Source organism: Gracilinanus agilis, chromosome 3 (assembly GCF_016433145.1).
Source record: "Gracilinanus agilis isolate LMUSP501 chromosome 3, AgileGrace, whole genome shotgun sequence".
In the NCBI taxonomy this organism is placed as follows: domain Eukaryota; kingdom Metazoa; phylum Chordata; class Mammalia; order Didelphimorphia; family Didelphidae; genus Gracilinanus; species Gracilinanus agilis.
The window spans coordinates 63,636,501-63,651,820 of record NC_058132.1 but is presented as its reverse complement, the minus strand read 5'-3'; the positions used below and the strand labels follow the sequence as shown (position 1 = coordinate 63,651,820).

The 15,320-nt window shown below is 47.9% G+C and overlaps 2 protein-coding genes across 2 annotated transcripts in view; both read left to right on the top strand.

Moving 5' to 3' along the window:
- Nucleotides 1-2,346: 2,346 nt before the first annotated feature.
- On the top strand, nucleotides 2,347-14,491 carry PAQR7 (progestin and adipoQ receptor family member 7). The gene is made up of 3 exons (XM_044671349.1): nucleotides 2,347-2,407; nucleotides 7,888-8,021; nucleotides 11,876-14,491. The coding sequence occupies exon 3, from the start codon at nucleotides 11,898-11,900 to the stop codon at nucleotides 12,951-12,953; it is 1,056 nt and encodes a 351-aa protein (XP_044527284.1). The 5' UTR covers nucleotides 2,347-2,407; nucleotides 7,888-8,021; nucleotides 11,876-11,897; the 3' UTR covers nucleotides 12,954-14,491.
- Nucleotides 14,492-15,101: 610 nt separating this feature from the next.
- LOC123241025 (aurora kinase A and ninein interacting protein) overlaps nucleotides 15,102-15,320 on the top strand; it is a 15,945-nt gene continuing 15,726 nt past the window's right edge. The window contains exon 1 of the mRNA XM_044668734.1: nucleotides 15,102-15,182. Within this exon, the coding sequence (XP_044524669.1) occupies nucleotides 15,102-15,182 (81 nt within the window). The remainder of the gene's footprint in view (nucleotides 15,183-15,320) is intronic.

The following is a 15,320-nucleotide window of genomic DNA, read 5'->3' as shown; positions in this document are numbered from 1 at the left end:
CATAGGACTGCTTTAGTGTGCCCCAGGAATTTTGAAATGCAATCTTATTATAAATTAACCTTTCACATAGTTATTGTTTCTTTAGCCTACTTTTTATTCAGGATGTGATCATTATTAAATTTTTTTAATTCCTTGTCTTCTGCCTTAGAATTGATATCCATTCAAAGACAGAAGAGCAGTAAGGGCTAGGCATTTAGGGTTAAATGACTCATCCAGGGTCACACAGCTAGTATCTAACACCACATTTGAACCTAGGTCCTCCCAACTCTGGGCCTGGCCCTCTATCCACGGTGTCTACGCAACTGCCCCTTCACCATTAAGTCCTCTTTGTGTGTCTTTGTGTTTCTTGTGCCAATCATTTTTTCCTGCACCATGGTCTGTAACAGGATATGTTCAGTATTTTTGCTGTGTTACTTTTTTTAATATTATGTAAAGTTTCTTTGTGCCTTGACACCTGGTATTGTTGTATGTGTATATATATATATAATTATGATTATAGAATTTTAATAAATATGTATTTTTAAATTTTATTTTTTGTATTATATATAATTTATTGTAATGATTTATTTAATAATAAATTATATGTATATGTGTGTGTATATATGTATATACTTTTAAATCCTTACCTTCTATCTTAGAATCAATACTATGTATTGGTTTCAAGGCGAGTTAGGTGACTTGCCCAGGATCATGCAGCTAGCAAGGCTCCTGAGATGGGATTTGAACCCAGGCCCTCAACCCTCCTTAGGCTTGGCTCTCAATCCTCTGAACCACCTAGCTACCTCTGCCTTAATGTGTATATATATATTTTATTTTTTGTTATTTTAAACCCTTAACTTCTGTGTATTGACTTATATATAGGTGGAAGATTGGTAAGGGTGGGCAATGGGGGTCAAGTGACTTGCCCAGGGTCACACAGCTGGGAAGTGGCTGAGGCCAGGTTTGAACCTAGGACCTCCTGTCTCTAGGCCTGGCTCTCAATCCACTGAGCTACCCAGCTGCCCCCCTTAATGTATATTTTTTAATGCACATTTTTTTAAATCAATCAATATTTATTAAGCGTATACTATGTAGCAGGCATTGTGCTAAGCTCTGGGGGATATACAAAGATGCAGAAGACAATCCCTGCCCTCAAGGAGCTCATAATCTAATTGGAAAGCTGGCTTTTATATAGTACTCTGGAATTTGCAAAGTACTTTTTTTTAATTTTTTAATTTTAATTTTATTTTTTTTAATGCACATTTTTAAATGCCCCTGTGCAGAAGAAACCCAGTGTTAAATCCAACCATCCCTTCGGTTCTGTATTTCCTTTTCTCCTTTTCAAGCCTTTTTCCCTCCGTTTTAAACACCCCCAGTTCCCTTCAACTCCAGGCCTCTCACCGCCATTCTGATTGCCCCCCTCTGGACATTTCCTGTAACGTGGAGTGGGTCAGCACTTCAGAAGTGATGTGACCAGTAAGGTGGGGCAGGCTCTTGGCGCTTTCTGAACGTTCTAGTCCCAGCCTGTGGGGCCATTCTAGTATTTCTTTTATTTTTTAGCTCTAAGCTCGGCCATCGCTTGCTCCGGCCAGAATCCTTTCCATCAAGCTCCCTCCCCCCGTTCAGCCAGCAACACGAGCAGGGAGCGCTCTGGCTGGATGTGTGTCGGGGTGGGGGGCGATGGCGTGAAGAAGGGCTGAGCTACGGGGGCCAGAGAGGGAGGGAGGATGTCCAAAGTTCCTCCCAACTCCAAGATTCCATCACTTCTGGGCAGAATCGCCAGGCCTGGCAGCTCCCTGAAGCTGCTCAGAGCTGAAACCTTTTTGGAGACAGACGGATCGGACCGGAACGCGGCGCGCGGGGAGGGGGGAGGAACAGCCCCGTGGAGGAGGGATCTGTCTGGTCTGGGTTTATATAACAAGGCAGGCGGCGCCCTGAAGGGATACGGAGTTTGGAGATCCAGTTGCCTGATGGTACTTTCATTCATTCATTCCTTATTCCCCATCTTCTGCTGTGTTCCAGGTTCTGTGCTAGGCACCCGGGGAGAGGCGGAGGAGGAGGGGGGGGGGGATACAGAGAGCCTGGACGCTTGGGGATCCTCTTTACCGAGGTCTCCCCAGCTGGGGGGAGGGTTGTCCGGTTGGGGGAGGCGGGGGGAGCCGCTCCCAACGGGGAGGGACAGAGGGAGGAGGGAGGGAGGCCGGCAGTCTGGGCCGCTCCCTTGGGGGAGGAGGGGGAGTCAGGCCGAGACCGGGGCGGAGTCGCTCCGAGCTCCCCGCTGACTGTTCCTCTTTGCCTCTTCTCTTTCCTGGCTTCTCTGGAGACCAAGTGTGGGGCAGGGGTTGGGGCTGGGGCTGGCTTGGGTCAGTTTGGGAAAGCGGCGACTTCAGCCTCTCCTGACCACGGTCCGGAGGGACTCGGGCAGCAGGTACGTAAGGAGGCTCGGGAGAGAGGGATGGAAAGGGAAAAGGGGGAAAAAGGAGGGAGGGAAGCCTGCGATGAGCAGAGGAAGAAGCGCGCAGCTGGAGCTGAGTGTGCCCAGAGGTCAAGAAAGGAAGCCCACAGCTGGAGGTGGGGGGGGGGGCGCTCCTCGGGGGAGGCCGGAAATGAATGAGTTGAGCTGGTAGGAGGGGGACCTACCTTCACTGCCCACCCAGCTGGAGAACGAGCAAGAAAAAAATGGGGTCAGAGGTTTTAAGGGATCTGAGCTTTCCTGATACTTTAGGAAAGCTCCGGGGGAGGTGGGAAAGGGGATTGGATGGAGCCTCTTCGCTACCCCTAGGAACAGCCGACCCCTCAGCACGAGGGTGGGTTCCTCAGAGAGGGAGTCTTTCAGAAAGTTGCAGGGAGATAAAGGCCTAGATACATGGAGCCCTTAATATTCATAAATTCATAGATATCTATGACAGAGCTGGGAGGGTCCTTAGAACAAAAAAAGTCAGATCAGGAGGATCTTTAGAACAGAGGAGGCCAGGATGCAAGTTAGCAAGGGAAGATGACTTAAAGACCACTTGTCCAACCTTCTTATTTGATGGTTGAGAAAATGGAGGACCAGAGAGGTGAAGGTGCCCAGCTAGTTAATCCAACTGACAAATAATTAAATACACCTTTCTATGTAGAAGACCCTATTGTAGGTGGCACATTCAGAAGGCCAAGGTGGCCCTAGTGCCTACCCCCACAGGACCAGGGAAGGGTGGAGAAATCTTAATGGAGAAGAAGCTCCTGGAGATCCAGGAAGGTCTTGGGATCTTTTTCCCAGAACAAGATGAAAAAGCCCTTAGATGAGATGAGTGGGGAAGGGAGGGGAGAAGTAACCAGGGATTGTGAGCAGTAAATGTAAAAGAAATAATAGTCTTCAGGTTCCTGATTTAGGAAGAGTTTCACTCCCTTCACTAAAGCTTTCATGTTTCCTTTGGTCCTTTGTGGTTCGGTTCAAAACACTGCGTCCTGGCTCAGAGAGGAGATAGGGGACAGAGCATCCCTTCTTCCCTGGGACCAATGCCAAATTCATGATCCTTTGGCTGAGGGTACCGCTTGTATTTGGGCCTCAGTTTCCCTCATCTGTGTACTCTTCTCTGGCCTTGTATTATTTCCTATGTTCCCTACAGGAGACTGAATCAGGGAGCTCTTATGGGATAGTCATGAGCTCCCTAGAGGAAAAGCCAAGGAGATCTATTTCTGTTTCTGTCCCTCATATGCTGTGTGACCCCTGAGCATAATCTCTTTGTACCAAATAAATAAGACTAATCCATTTTTTGGAGCATGCTGTAATTGGGAACTGAGAAATTGTTATTATTCAACTTTGAGCTCTGAAATTATTAGAGGAAAAACAAGTCACATTTACATGCATTTATAACAGTAGGAAAAATTTTAAATCATTTCTACGTGGCTCTAGAATGCATTGTTGGATTTACTTTTTTAAAAAAGCATAACAGGCTAAGGTTCAGCATAGAGGTAAGCCAGATGTTGTGGCAGGAGAAAGCGAGCCAGATATTAAATTCTCTTTACCATGGATATAATGAACATCTAATCATAATGCAGATAATTGACAGCTGATTGGACAACTAGTTCCTCTTTTCTGTCTTCCAAGAAATTCATTGCGCTCATTAACCACTATCTACCCCTGCTGGAGTTCTGGATGCCCCCTGCCACAGAGCCCTCTCTTCATGTATTCCCATGTACAGAGGCCATATTTACAACCTGCCCCTCAAGGGCTTACCTCACTAGAAGCCTCACCTACCTCTATCTGGGGCCCCTTTGCTTTTGCCACGGACCTCATGGACCTACACTAGGGGCATCTTGTTCTCCACTCCTGTACTCTTGCACTCCATACCCTTCATGTGGCCCAGGTAGACTGTAGACAGAAATCATGAGAATAGAGCAGGAGATGAGGTGAGGTTAGAGAAAAAGACCTATGAGCCAGGAAGGAGAGCTACCTGGAGGGCCATAAAGGTCAGCAAGTAGAAGCTGGACAAAACAGAGTATACTTTATTTTATTTTATTTTGTAAAGATATTTTATTTTACTAGTTATACATGTAATACTTTTCCACACAAGTTTTCTGAGACAAACTCTCTCCTTCCTCCTTCCGGAAGATGGTGAAGCAATTTGGTCTGTCTTTATCCATGTATCATCATGCAAAATAGTTTGATAAAGTATACTCTAGAGGAGGAGAGTGGTGGTAGCTCAGCGATGGGTGGTGGAGGGAGGGTTTGAAAGTGACACTGGGGAGCAAGGAGTGTGCCAACTCTTCCTCCTGGCTCTGGATGTCAGGGGGCATGAGAGGAGCAGCCAGCATTGGAAAGGGTACCAAGAGACAAGTTGTTTTCAAGAGAAAGCTAGGTTTTATTGAGTACCAGGAGACAGAAAGAATAGGTCTGATGTTGAGGCAGCTTAGTGGCACAGTGGATAGAGAGCCAGGACTGGAGTCAGGAGGCTCTGGGTTCACATTTGGCCTCAGATACTTCCTAGCTTAGGTGACTCTGGACAAGTCACTTAACCCCATTTGCCTAACCCTTACCCTTCCGCCTTAGAATTGTCACCAAGACAGAAAGTAAGGACTACAAACAAAAAGAAGCAGATAAAAACAATCGAGGAGAGTTCCAGGGAGCACAGTAGAAAGGGAAGGCAGAAAAAGATAGAGGACTGAGTTAAACATTAGGGTTGGTGTCCCAAGGCCAGGAGGTACATTTTGGAAAAGCAAATTCTACTGGGATGGGCCATTGAACTGTGGGGGCAAGAGCTAGGGGCCTGGGCTAGGAAGGGAGGGCAAAGAGCTCCCTTTCCATGCTGGCTCCTGGGTCAAAGTTCCGACTGGCTCATGCTGGCTTCATATACACCTCGAGTACCCCATATCTATATCTCCCCCCTAAGTGCCCAGATTAGAGCCTCCCCACAGACAGCCACATCATAGCAGGGCTTAGTAATGATATTGTTTAACTTTGCTTTAAAGGGTAAGGTGAGCCTCTTAAAGGGTTTAGACAGACACCCAGACTATTCAGAACTTTAAAGGAGGACAAAGGAGTTTTTCTGGGAGAGAGGAAGAGAAATGATTAACTCAGATGTCAAGCAGGGTTTTGTCTGTCTGCCTGGGTTGAACTGAAAGGTGCCCAGGGCAGGGTCAGAGTCAGGTCATCTACCACTTAACAGCTTAATCACTTGGTTTGAGCCTTGACCTTAGCACAGTCCCCAAAGCACAAAGTCAAAGGCATTTATTTCTCCCATTTAGCCAAGGGAATAGGAATGGAGTCCAAGAGTCACAGGATAATCTAGATTGAGAGCTCAGAGTGAAACTTAGAGGCCATGGAGGCCCATCCCCTTCATTTTTGAGAGGAGGCACCTGAGATGAACAAGGTAGGAAGCGTCTGAGGGGATTTTGAACCCAGGACTTCCCAGATTCCCAAGTCCCTGTGCCCTCTCCACTACACCAAGCTGAACACTGCCATGTATGTAGCAGCATGAGTATTGAATCTTGAGTCAGAGGCCCTGGATTGGAACTCCAGTTTTACCACTTTGTTGGCAGTTTAGTCATTTTTCAACCATGTCTGACTCTTTAGGACCCCTTTTGGGGTTTTCTTGGCAGACACTGGAGTGGTTTGCCAGGTCCGCCTGCTCATTTTACAGATGAGGAAACCAAAGCAAACAGGGTGAAGTGACTTGCCTAGGGTCACATAGCTAGTAAGCATCTGAAGTCACGAAGATGTGTCTTCCTGACTTCAGGCTCAGCACTCTATCTGCTGTGCTACCTAGCTTCCCACCACTTTATTACTTATGTTATTTTGGGCAGATTACTTCCTTCTTCCTGGCTCCATTTCTTTGTTTGTGGAATTCATCTATTAACAAGTTTTTATCATGTCTAATCTGCTAAGCACTGGGAATACCTAGATTTAGAACAAACACCAGGTCTTTCTCTCATAGAGCTGACAAGGCAGAATGACAGAGTGGCTGGAGTGCTAGGAGGACTTGGGTTTGAATCCTGACTCTGCCACTCATGTTACATTGGTCAAAGTCAACTCCTCAGGTCTCAGTTTCTTCATTTTTATTTTAATTTATTTTTATTTTGATTAATTTATTTTCCCATAGTTACATGTTTCATGTTCTTTCCCTTCCTCTTAACCCCCGCAGCATCCCTGTAGCCGATGCACAGTTCCACTTAAATCATTGATTAAGACCTAATTCCATATTACTGATAGTTGGACTAGAGTTATTGTTTAGTGTCTTCAGTTTCTTCCTTTTTAAAAGGAAGGAGGTTGGACAAGATGACTTCTAAGATCCCTTTCATCATCTTAAGCCAGTGGTTCCCTGCTTCATCCTTCCAAGGATGTTGACAACCATGTCCCTAAAAGGGAGTTGCCAAAGGTTGTGCTACTACGCAGAATTCCCTACAGCCAAACTGCTTATTAGCCCAAGTGTATGTAGGCAGCGTAGAATGGTTTCTATCTCAGCACCTGCCCCACTTGGAGGGTAAACTCTGATGTCCCAACTCCCTACAACATCATACATCTTGTGCTAGTATAGGAGAGGTTATCTGGAGCATCTCTTCTTTGGAATTATCCATACCTCCCCATCTGGGAAGGGCCACCAGGCAAGCCCTTGAGATTCCACACTTTGTGATCTGGCTTCCGCCTTGGGCTTCCATGTAGGCTTCTGCTGCTTTTCAAGGCTCTTCGAATGGATCTGATGAGCTCTAGACAGTGAACAGTGCAACTATTTACCAATGGAGAGATGCACTTGATGACAGCATCATTAGGAAGTCCGATCCTTGCCAACATCTCAGGCAAACTTCTGTTCCTCCCCTCCCCTCTCTCCACAAGGGTTTCCTTTGGAATAAGGTGAGGCTCTCCAGGAATCAGTGTTGGTGAACTCTTAAGGCTGCAAGACCAGAGGGGACCCGTTGGTGCTCCAAGGTTTACCTGTGAATAAGTCCTTGGGGAGAATTGAATCCCTTAATATAACAACCCTCCCTAGGGTTTGGGTATTGATATTTGATGCCTATCCCATTGGAAGGTAGTAGGGTACAGGATAAGAGATATTCTGGTTAGAAGCACAGAGCCTAATCCTGGCTGGGTATTTCTGTCAGTGTGAAATGAGGGGGTTGGGAACCATTTTGAAAGACTTAAGAACACTATAATCAACATGGTGATCAACAATGATTGCAGAGGCATGAGGATGAAGCCTGCTCCCCACCTCCAGACAGAGGGGATGGATTCTTGAAGTAAAATGGGGCATATTTTTGGGATGTGAAAAATGTGGAAATTTGTTGTGCTTGATTAAACTTATTACAAGTGTTTTCTTTTTCTCCCTGGCGGGTGTTGGGAGACAAGGAAAAAGTAAATGTTTGATAATTGAAAAAAAAATATAAAAATGAGTTCGGATTGGATAATCTCTGAAAGTTCTGCTTTTGTTACAGTTATTCCCATTTGCCTTGAGTAGATTGGAGAACGCATCTATTTTTCCTAATCCCCTCTGAGAAGAGCTTTGGACTGGGAGCTTGGAGGCCTGAGACCTGGGACTCTTTGCTTCTGACTTGCTGGGTGATTTGGGGTAAGTCCCTAACTTCTTTGGGTCTCATTTTCTCCATCCGCAGATTAAGACAGTGGCTGTGATACCTCCCTCCTCTTACTTCTTCCTGATGTAAGAAGAAAAGGTGTGGAACTTTTTCAGGGCCAGTAGAGTGGGGATAGGAACCTATAGGTTAATCCCTTCTTTACCTTAAGAAATGAATGGTGGTGGGCAAGTAGTCAAGGTGTCTTCTCAGCCCCACCCTTTAGTGACATCACACAGGACATCTCTGATCCCTGGAAACCCCACTCCTAGCAATCTCACCCGTCTTGTAGCAACGGGGCATCCTGAGAAGTTGCTCATTCCCCAGCAGAGATCGTCTGCCCCGGGCTCAAGAGAACCTTCCCCCTTATCCCCAGGTGACCTTAGCATGCTTTGGAAGTTTTATCAAGATTGAAGGGCGGGACATTGGGCCGGTGTATTTATTAATTGCATGTCCCTGATGGGCGAGGGCAGCCAGGGTTCAGCTGTTAGACTGGTCAAAGCAGTTTCCAGGGAGGCATTCAGATGGCTACCTCCATTGCACCCCATGCCAGGTGTCCATCCCTTATGAACTCCTTTCCACCAAGTCAGTGTTCATGTTGCCAGCATCTAGTTAGTAGGGTACAGGATAAGGGATATTTTCGAAAAACAGATCTTGAATGGAATGGGGCACCTGTTGTGAAACAGAGCCCCAGTGGAGATCTGTGGACTTTCAACAGGAGACTGCTCCTTCCTGAACAGCCTTTCCTTCCTGTTCTCTTGGGCTTTTTTTCTGGGAGAAGGGAAGAGAGGAGATTCCCGGGGAGATAGGAGCCTTAGGAGGTCTGTGTGCCCAAGGAAGGACAGGTGGCATGGAGGGCTGCTGGGAAATAGAAGTTATTGTGTGTGAGTATGCGTGTGCGTGTGTGTGTGTGTGTGTGTGTGTGTGTGTGTGTGTGTGTGTGTGTGTGTGTGTAGGGGTGTCTCTAGAGCTCAAGAGCTAGAAGTTTAGCCCAACTACCTCATTTTACAGAGAAGGAAAGCCAAGGCCCAGGAAGAGGAAATAGCTGCTCAAAGTTTCTCATTTAGTAAGAATTAGTAAGTAGTAGAGTTAACATGTGAACCCAGGGCAGATGATATAAGAAGATAAAAATGATTTCAGAAAATAAAATAGTTACATTATACCAATGACAGGAACTGAGTTTGTGGCTAGGGACAGAACCCTGTCCTGGGGACTGAGGCCGCTGTAGGGGATCAGGCCTCAGAGAGCTTAATCTGGGGGCAGGACACTCCAGAAATGGCTTAATGTTTATAAAGCAACAACTGAAGTCATCCAAAGTAAAAAGAACAAATTAGGCTCTTCAGGGTTTAGGATGAAGAGGCCACATTTCCTGGAGGGGAGGGACTTGTAAATCTCAGCCTATGGAAGGAAGGTAGATGAGGCAGGATGGAGAAAGGCAAAGAAAACAGGACTTAGAAGCAAGGGACTGTGAGGTTTGGAGTCTAGCTGTGACCTTTGCTATCTGAGTGACTATGCACAGGCCCGTAGTCTGAACCGATTTCTGTTTCCTTTATATGGAAAACGGGTTATCTTTACACCGGGCATGCATCATTGACTTGTGAAGAAAATGCTATGTTCGCTTGCTAGGGCTTTAGAAATGTGAGTGTGATTTTATCATCCTCACCATCATGATTATGGAGTTTGTTTCTTGTCTTGGCTCTGCTGTCTTCTCTAGGTTTAACTTCTCTCGCCCTCGGTTTCCAGTAAAATGAATGGGTTGGATTAGAAGATATTTGAGATGGCTTAAAAGTGTGCTGCTATGTATGAATTTTCCTCCTGACCCTATAAAATACTTTCCTATTTGTCAAATTAAGGGGTTGGGTTAGATCAGTGATTCCCAAAGTGGGCGCTATCGCCCCCTGGTGGGTGCTGCAGTGATGGCCTCACTTTTTTTGTATTCTATTCTATTCTGAGGTCAATAAATAATTTCATAATTTCCAGGGGGCGCTAAGTAATATTTTTTCTGGAAAGGGGGCGGTAGGCCAAAAAAGTTTGGGAACCACTGGGTTAGATGGTTGCAAAGATCCCTTCTAGTTCCTACATCCTATCTTCCAACACTCTGTGTCCTAAGGTCCTTCCATCGCTGCCATTCTGTGTTCTAAAGCCCCTAGTCTCTGACTTCCCTTGTTCAGAGTTTACTTTCAGCCCCTACATTGCATGTTCCTAGATCCATTCCAAATAAGATATTCTCTGTTTTGTGGCCCCTCCCAGCTTTGACATTTCAGGTTCTGAGGTCTAATGATATCCCATGATCAGAGGCATCTCACCGTTCCAACCCTCTGTTGTCCTGACAGACTGCTTGGTGATAATCTGTGATTTTTGTGATTGGTAGAGAGTAGGAGGCAGGATATTCCAATGAAAGGGAATGGAATTGGAAAGAAAAGTTGGTTGAGTGGCAGCGAGGGCAATAGGAGATCATTGGTCTTTGAGTCAATATAATGCGGAGGGGTGCCTCTGCTGGTACAGGGTCTATTGGAGGATGACGGCGTCGGTGGATTGAGACGAATGAGAACAGTCAGAATTTCAGTCATGTATCCCAAAAACTGTTCTGGTCAGCCGTGGGCTGGCTTTATTTTTTATGTAATTGAGATTACATATATGTTGGCATGGTTTTTCATATTCAATATACATTTTTTTCTTGTAATGGATCAAGTCATACATTAACTTTTACTGAATTACAGAATCATTTGATTGACATTCCATAATTATTCTATTTTGATTAACAAAAGATGCAAAGCTTTGGCAAGAAATATTCATCATGGAGTAACTGGGCTGGAAATGGTATTTTCCGCCCATCCATGAGGTGCAGTTCATGCATTACAGCTTAGTACTAGTTAATTACATTTTGACCAATCAAGTCAGGGATGATTATTTTTTGCTCTATTCAGTTACATAATTAATCAAGCAGTGATTCGCTACACTAGCAGATTTCAAAAGATATTTCAATACAGCCTTTCATTATTCAATATTTTTCAAAGGTAAGTTTAGTATGTTCTCTGAACTTGTGGGGTTAATGAAAACAGTCCGGTAACTTGCTCTATTTTTCATCCCTTGTCCTCCCTTTCCATGGCAAGGACCAAGGAAGCTTGAAGGCTATTTTCCAAGTTTCTGTGTATGGGGATTGAGAAATCTAAAGGGCAGTTTTTCTGGGGTTTTAAAATCTTTAATATTAACTCACTAATTGCTGGTTTGTTATGGAGTGACTTTTTTAGGGGCATTTCTGTATCACTGCATGTAAAGGTGGGGCTTTCCTAGGAGTTTGTGGGGGGCCTGTAAAGGCTCTAATAACAGCCTTTACTGTTCTGTATTTTCCTGGGGCCGAGTAGGGATGTTGATCATTACAGTTCCAATAATAGTGTGTTAGTAAGAGAAGGGTTTGAGTGGGTGCATCCATCTTCCCTGTGGCCTGCTCTGCAGGCTTCAGGATGCACTTGACTTTGTCATACAGCGTAAATTTTGATGGCCCCCGGCAATGTAATTTAGGTTCTTTTTGTTTTTGTATCCCCAGGACCAACCCCAGAGCCTGGCCAGTAGTAGGTATTTAGCAAATGCCTGTTGGCTGTTTGACTGAACAGGCTGAAGTATTTGGAGATGCAGAGGTCCTTTTCAAGAGCCTTTTCAGTGAGATGTTCAGGTTGCCCTGACCTAAGTTACTGAGGAGGAAGAGCCTATAGAGGAACTGGGTTGTTGTTCTTTTTAAACGAGAATACTGATGACTTTGACCACTTCCCAGGCTATTGTGTTTTGTAAACTCTGAAGGGCATAGAGACAGAGGCTGTTTTCATGATTATTCTATCTTGTTCATTTTCCATAGCTCTCTGCCCTCAGCCCCTACCATGGCCACAGCCATAGCCCAGAAGCTCAGTCGCTTCTTTCCCAGTGTCCGGCAGCTGGGACAGATGCCCAGGATCCTGGGGGAGCTGGCAGCCCCCCTGCCAGACAGCACCGTGGGCCGAGCTGAGGTGCCTCGCCTCTTCTGGAAGCCATACATCTACTCAGGTTACCGGCCCCTGCATCGTACCTGGCGTTTTTACTTCCTGAGCCTTTTCCAAAAGCACAATGAAGCTGTCAACGTCTGGACCCACCTGGTGGCTGCCCTGGTGCTGCTTCTGCGCCTGGCATATTTTGCGGGCAGTGTGGACTTTGTGGGTGACCCCCATGCCCGGCCCCTTTTCCTCATTGTCCTTGCCTCTATTACCTACCTGTTCTTTAGTGCTGTGGCCCATCTCCTGCAGGCTAAGTCTGAGTTCTGGCATTACAGTTTCTTCTTCTTGGACTACGTGGGTGTGGCCGTGTACCAGTTTGGCAGTGCCCTGGTCCATTTCTACTATGCCATTGAGCCAGCATGGCATGCCCGCGTGGCAGCCATCTTCCTGCCTGCCGCCGCCTTCCTCGCCTGGCTGTCTTGCGCTGGCTCCTGCTATACCAAGTACCGCCAGCTGCCTGGGATGCTGGGCCGCATTTGCCAGGAGATGCCCTCAGGATTGGCCTATGCCTTGGACATCAGCCCGGTAGTGCACCGCATCTATGTGGCCCAGGTCCTGGGTCAAGAAGACCCGGCGGTGCTCTATCACAAGTGCCAAGTGGCATTCTTCCTCCTGGCAGCTGCCTTCTTCTCTGCCTGCTCCCCTGAGAGGTGGTTTCCTGGCAAGTGCCACACGTTTGGGCAGGGCCACCAGCTGTTTCATGTTTTCCTGGTGCTGTGCACACTAGCCCAGCTTGAGGCCGTGGCCTTGGACTATGAGGCCCGGCGGTCCATCTACGAAGGGCTTCACCGCCATGCCCTCCACAACTTCTCAGCCCTCTTTCTCCTTACTGTGGTCTGTAGTGTCCTAACTGCCCTCTTCCTTAGTCACCGAGTGAGGCAGGAGCTCAGATGCAAAGAGGACTGAAGGGCAGTGGGAGAGTGCTAGGTGGAGGTGGAAGGGCCTGGGCCCAGGGCCCGGTGCCCAGCTCAGGATGAGGAGAGCAATCAGACTATTTTAGAAGCCCCAGTAAAGTTGTTTGTGTCTGGTCCACTGTGAATCAAAGTGCTCCCTCCCTCTCCTCCCCAATACCCTTCTTTTCTTAACTCGATAGGGATGGGGGAGGACAATGGATCTAGATTCTGATAGGAAGATGGGGTATGGAGCTTGAGGATGCTGGTGCCCGGAGGTTTAGTGTTGTCTTCAGCCTTGCTGATTCTAGGCAGATCCCTCTTCCTTTCTACCCTGACCTATATGATTTCCTTGTCTGTCTCTGTCCAGTTGGAAAAAAAACCAAACAGATTTATAGGAGGGATATATGTGGCCACCTGAAGGTATGCTTGGGGTCTCCCCCTCTCTCCTTTTCTTTGATGTTTCTTTGGGTGAGATGGCTAAGGCATGTGGACCCTCCTTGGGTTGGAGGCAAAACCCAGAGCTCCGAAGTTGACTAGAAGATGAGGACAACGAGGTCACCAAGGATGAATTTGAAAGTGGGGGAAAAGGAGGTTCTAGGGTGTTCTCAAAGCTCAGCAACTCTCAGGGGTGGAGATGGGGAAAGACATTTTAGAATTCTTTGGACTGGGGCCTTGGAGTCTTTGGGACAGGGTACTAAATTTAACTTGGTGGGTATTTTTTCAGCAGCAGAAAGTATTGAAGAGTTTGTCATGAACAGAAAAACCAGAAGTGGGTGGGTTGGAGGTGTACATGATAGCAGTACTGTCCTGCCTACCCTCGCAATGGAACCGTATGCCATTTCTTTCTCATGAAGAGCCTATCCAAAGGTGTTTTCCCTTTTGGACTTCAGGCCAAAACTTTGATGATAATTTGGGGACTGATCTGGCTAGCTCAGCCCACCCCACTCCAGCTGCCATGGGTCCCCCCTTTCCTGGCCCCTAGAGTTTACTGGTCTGTCTTTCAGAAGATCTCTGCTCAGCCCTTGCCTCTCCCTGAGCTAGGGGGAGTGGCGGTGGGGAAACTGGGGTCCAGAGATGAGGATGGACTTGCCCAAAGGCACCCAGCAATTGAGTGGTGTAACCAAGGTTAAAACTCAGGTTCTCTGACACCCTTTCCCCATGCTATAGCACTTTCCTTCCCCCCCTTCCCCCAGGGAGGGTCCCAGATCTTTTCACTCAAGCTCTGAGTACTGATCTGAGGGCTGCCCAGAGGGTCAGGGGAGACGCACTGCTCCTGCTGCTCTGAGTAGGAGAGGGTGGAGTGGGTTGTTGAAGACATCCGGGCCTTCATGCTTAATCAAGCTGCCCTGACCACAACTTCCTGTCTTCTCTACCCTGGCCATCAGCCCCACGGAGAAGTCCTGGAGGTTCGTGGGAGGAAGGAAGCCCAGGTCAGCCCTTTCCTGAGTTACTATCGGCTGAGCAGCGTGGGACAGGGCTTCTCGTTTCGTGATTTTCCGGGCCAGTGGTCTGGCCTGCAGTGGGCCTTAATAAATATTAGCTGATTCTGAATTTGCTGCCTGGCTGACCAGAGCCTTTGTCTGGGAAAGGACACGGTGTTCCTGGTGTGAGCCCAGAGTCAGGCTGACATCGGAGGCAGGGGTCCTCGCCGGTAGAGGGGGCGGGGACTCGAGACAAAGAGGGTTCAAGGGAGGGGGTCCAGAGGAAATTGGGACCTCTATTCTAACATCGTCTCAGTCTCTGAGGCCCTCAGGGTGCTGCGGGGGTGGGGCCAAGGTTTGGGGCCGAGAAGGTCCAGCAACTGGGGCGTGGCTTAGTTAACTCTCGTTAACCCAAGGGACCGCCTGGACCGGGAGAAAGGGAATCCGGAGCGGGTGGGAAGAATCGCTACGTAAGGGGGGGGGGGTGCAGAACCTTGAGGGGCGTGGCCTGGAGCAATGGAGGCGGGGCTAAGGCTGGAGGAAGTTCTGGAGGAGCTGTACACGTGACATGGCCGTCTCTGCGCGCGCTTTTCTCGTTGGGCGCCGCGCGCTCAGCTCCACCCTCTGCGCCGGCGCGAGATCCAAACGGCCGTCGGCGCACGGGGACGGCCTCCGCGGGAAGGTCTGTCAAGAGACACCACTGACTGGTTCGGAGGTCTCGACCGGCCCCCTAGGCGACAATGAGGAGAAGAAGCCCCGCTGAGGCTGAGGCCTGCGGCGTGTGGTTGGATGCCGCGGCGTTGAAGAGACGGAAAGTGCAGGTGGATCGTTGGCAAGAGGGAGAAGCAGAAATCCCGCGGGGAGGACTGTGGGGGGAGGGGCTGGAGGAGCAGCGGAGGGAATCGTGGGGACGATTGAGGAGAGGAGCCAGAGGAGGGAGCAGCGGGGAGGGGTGGGGG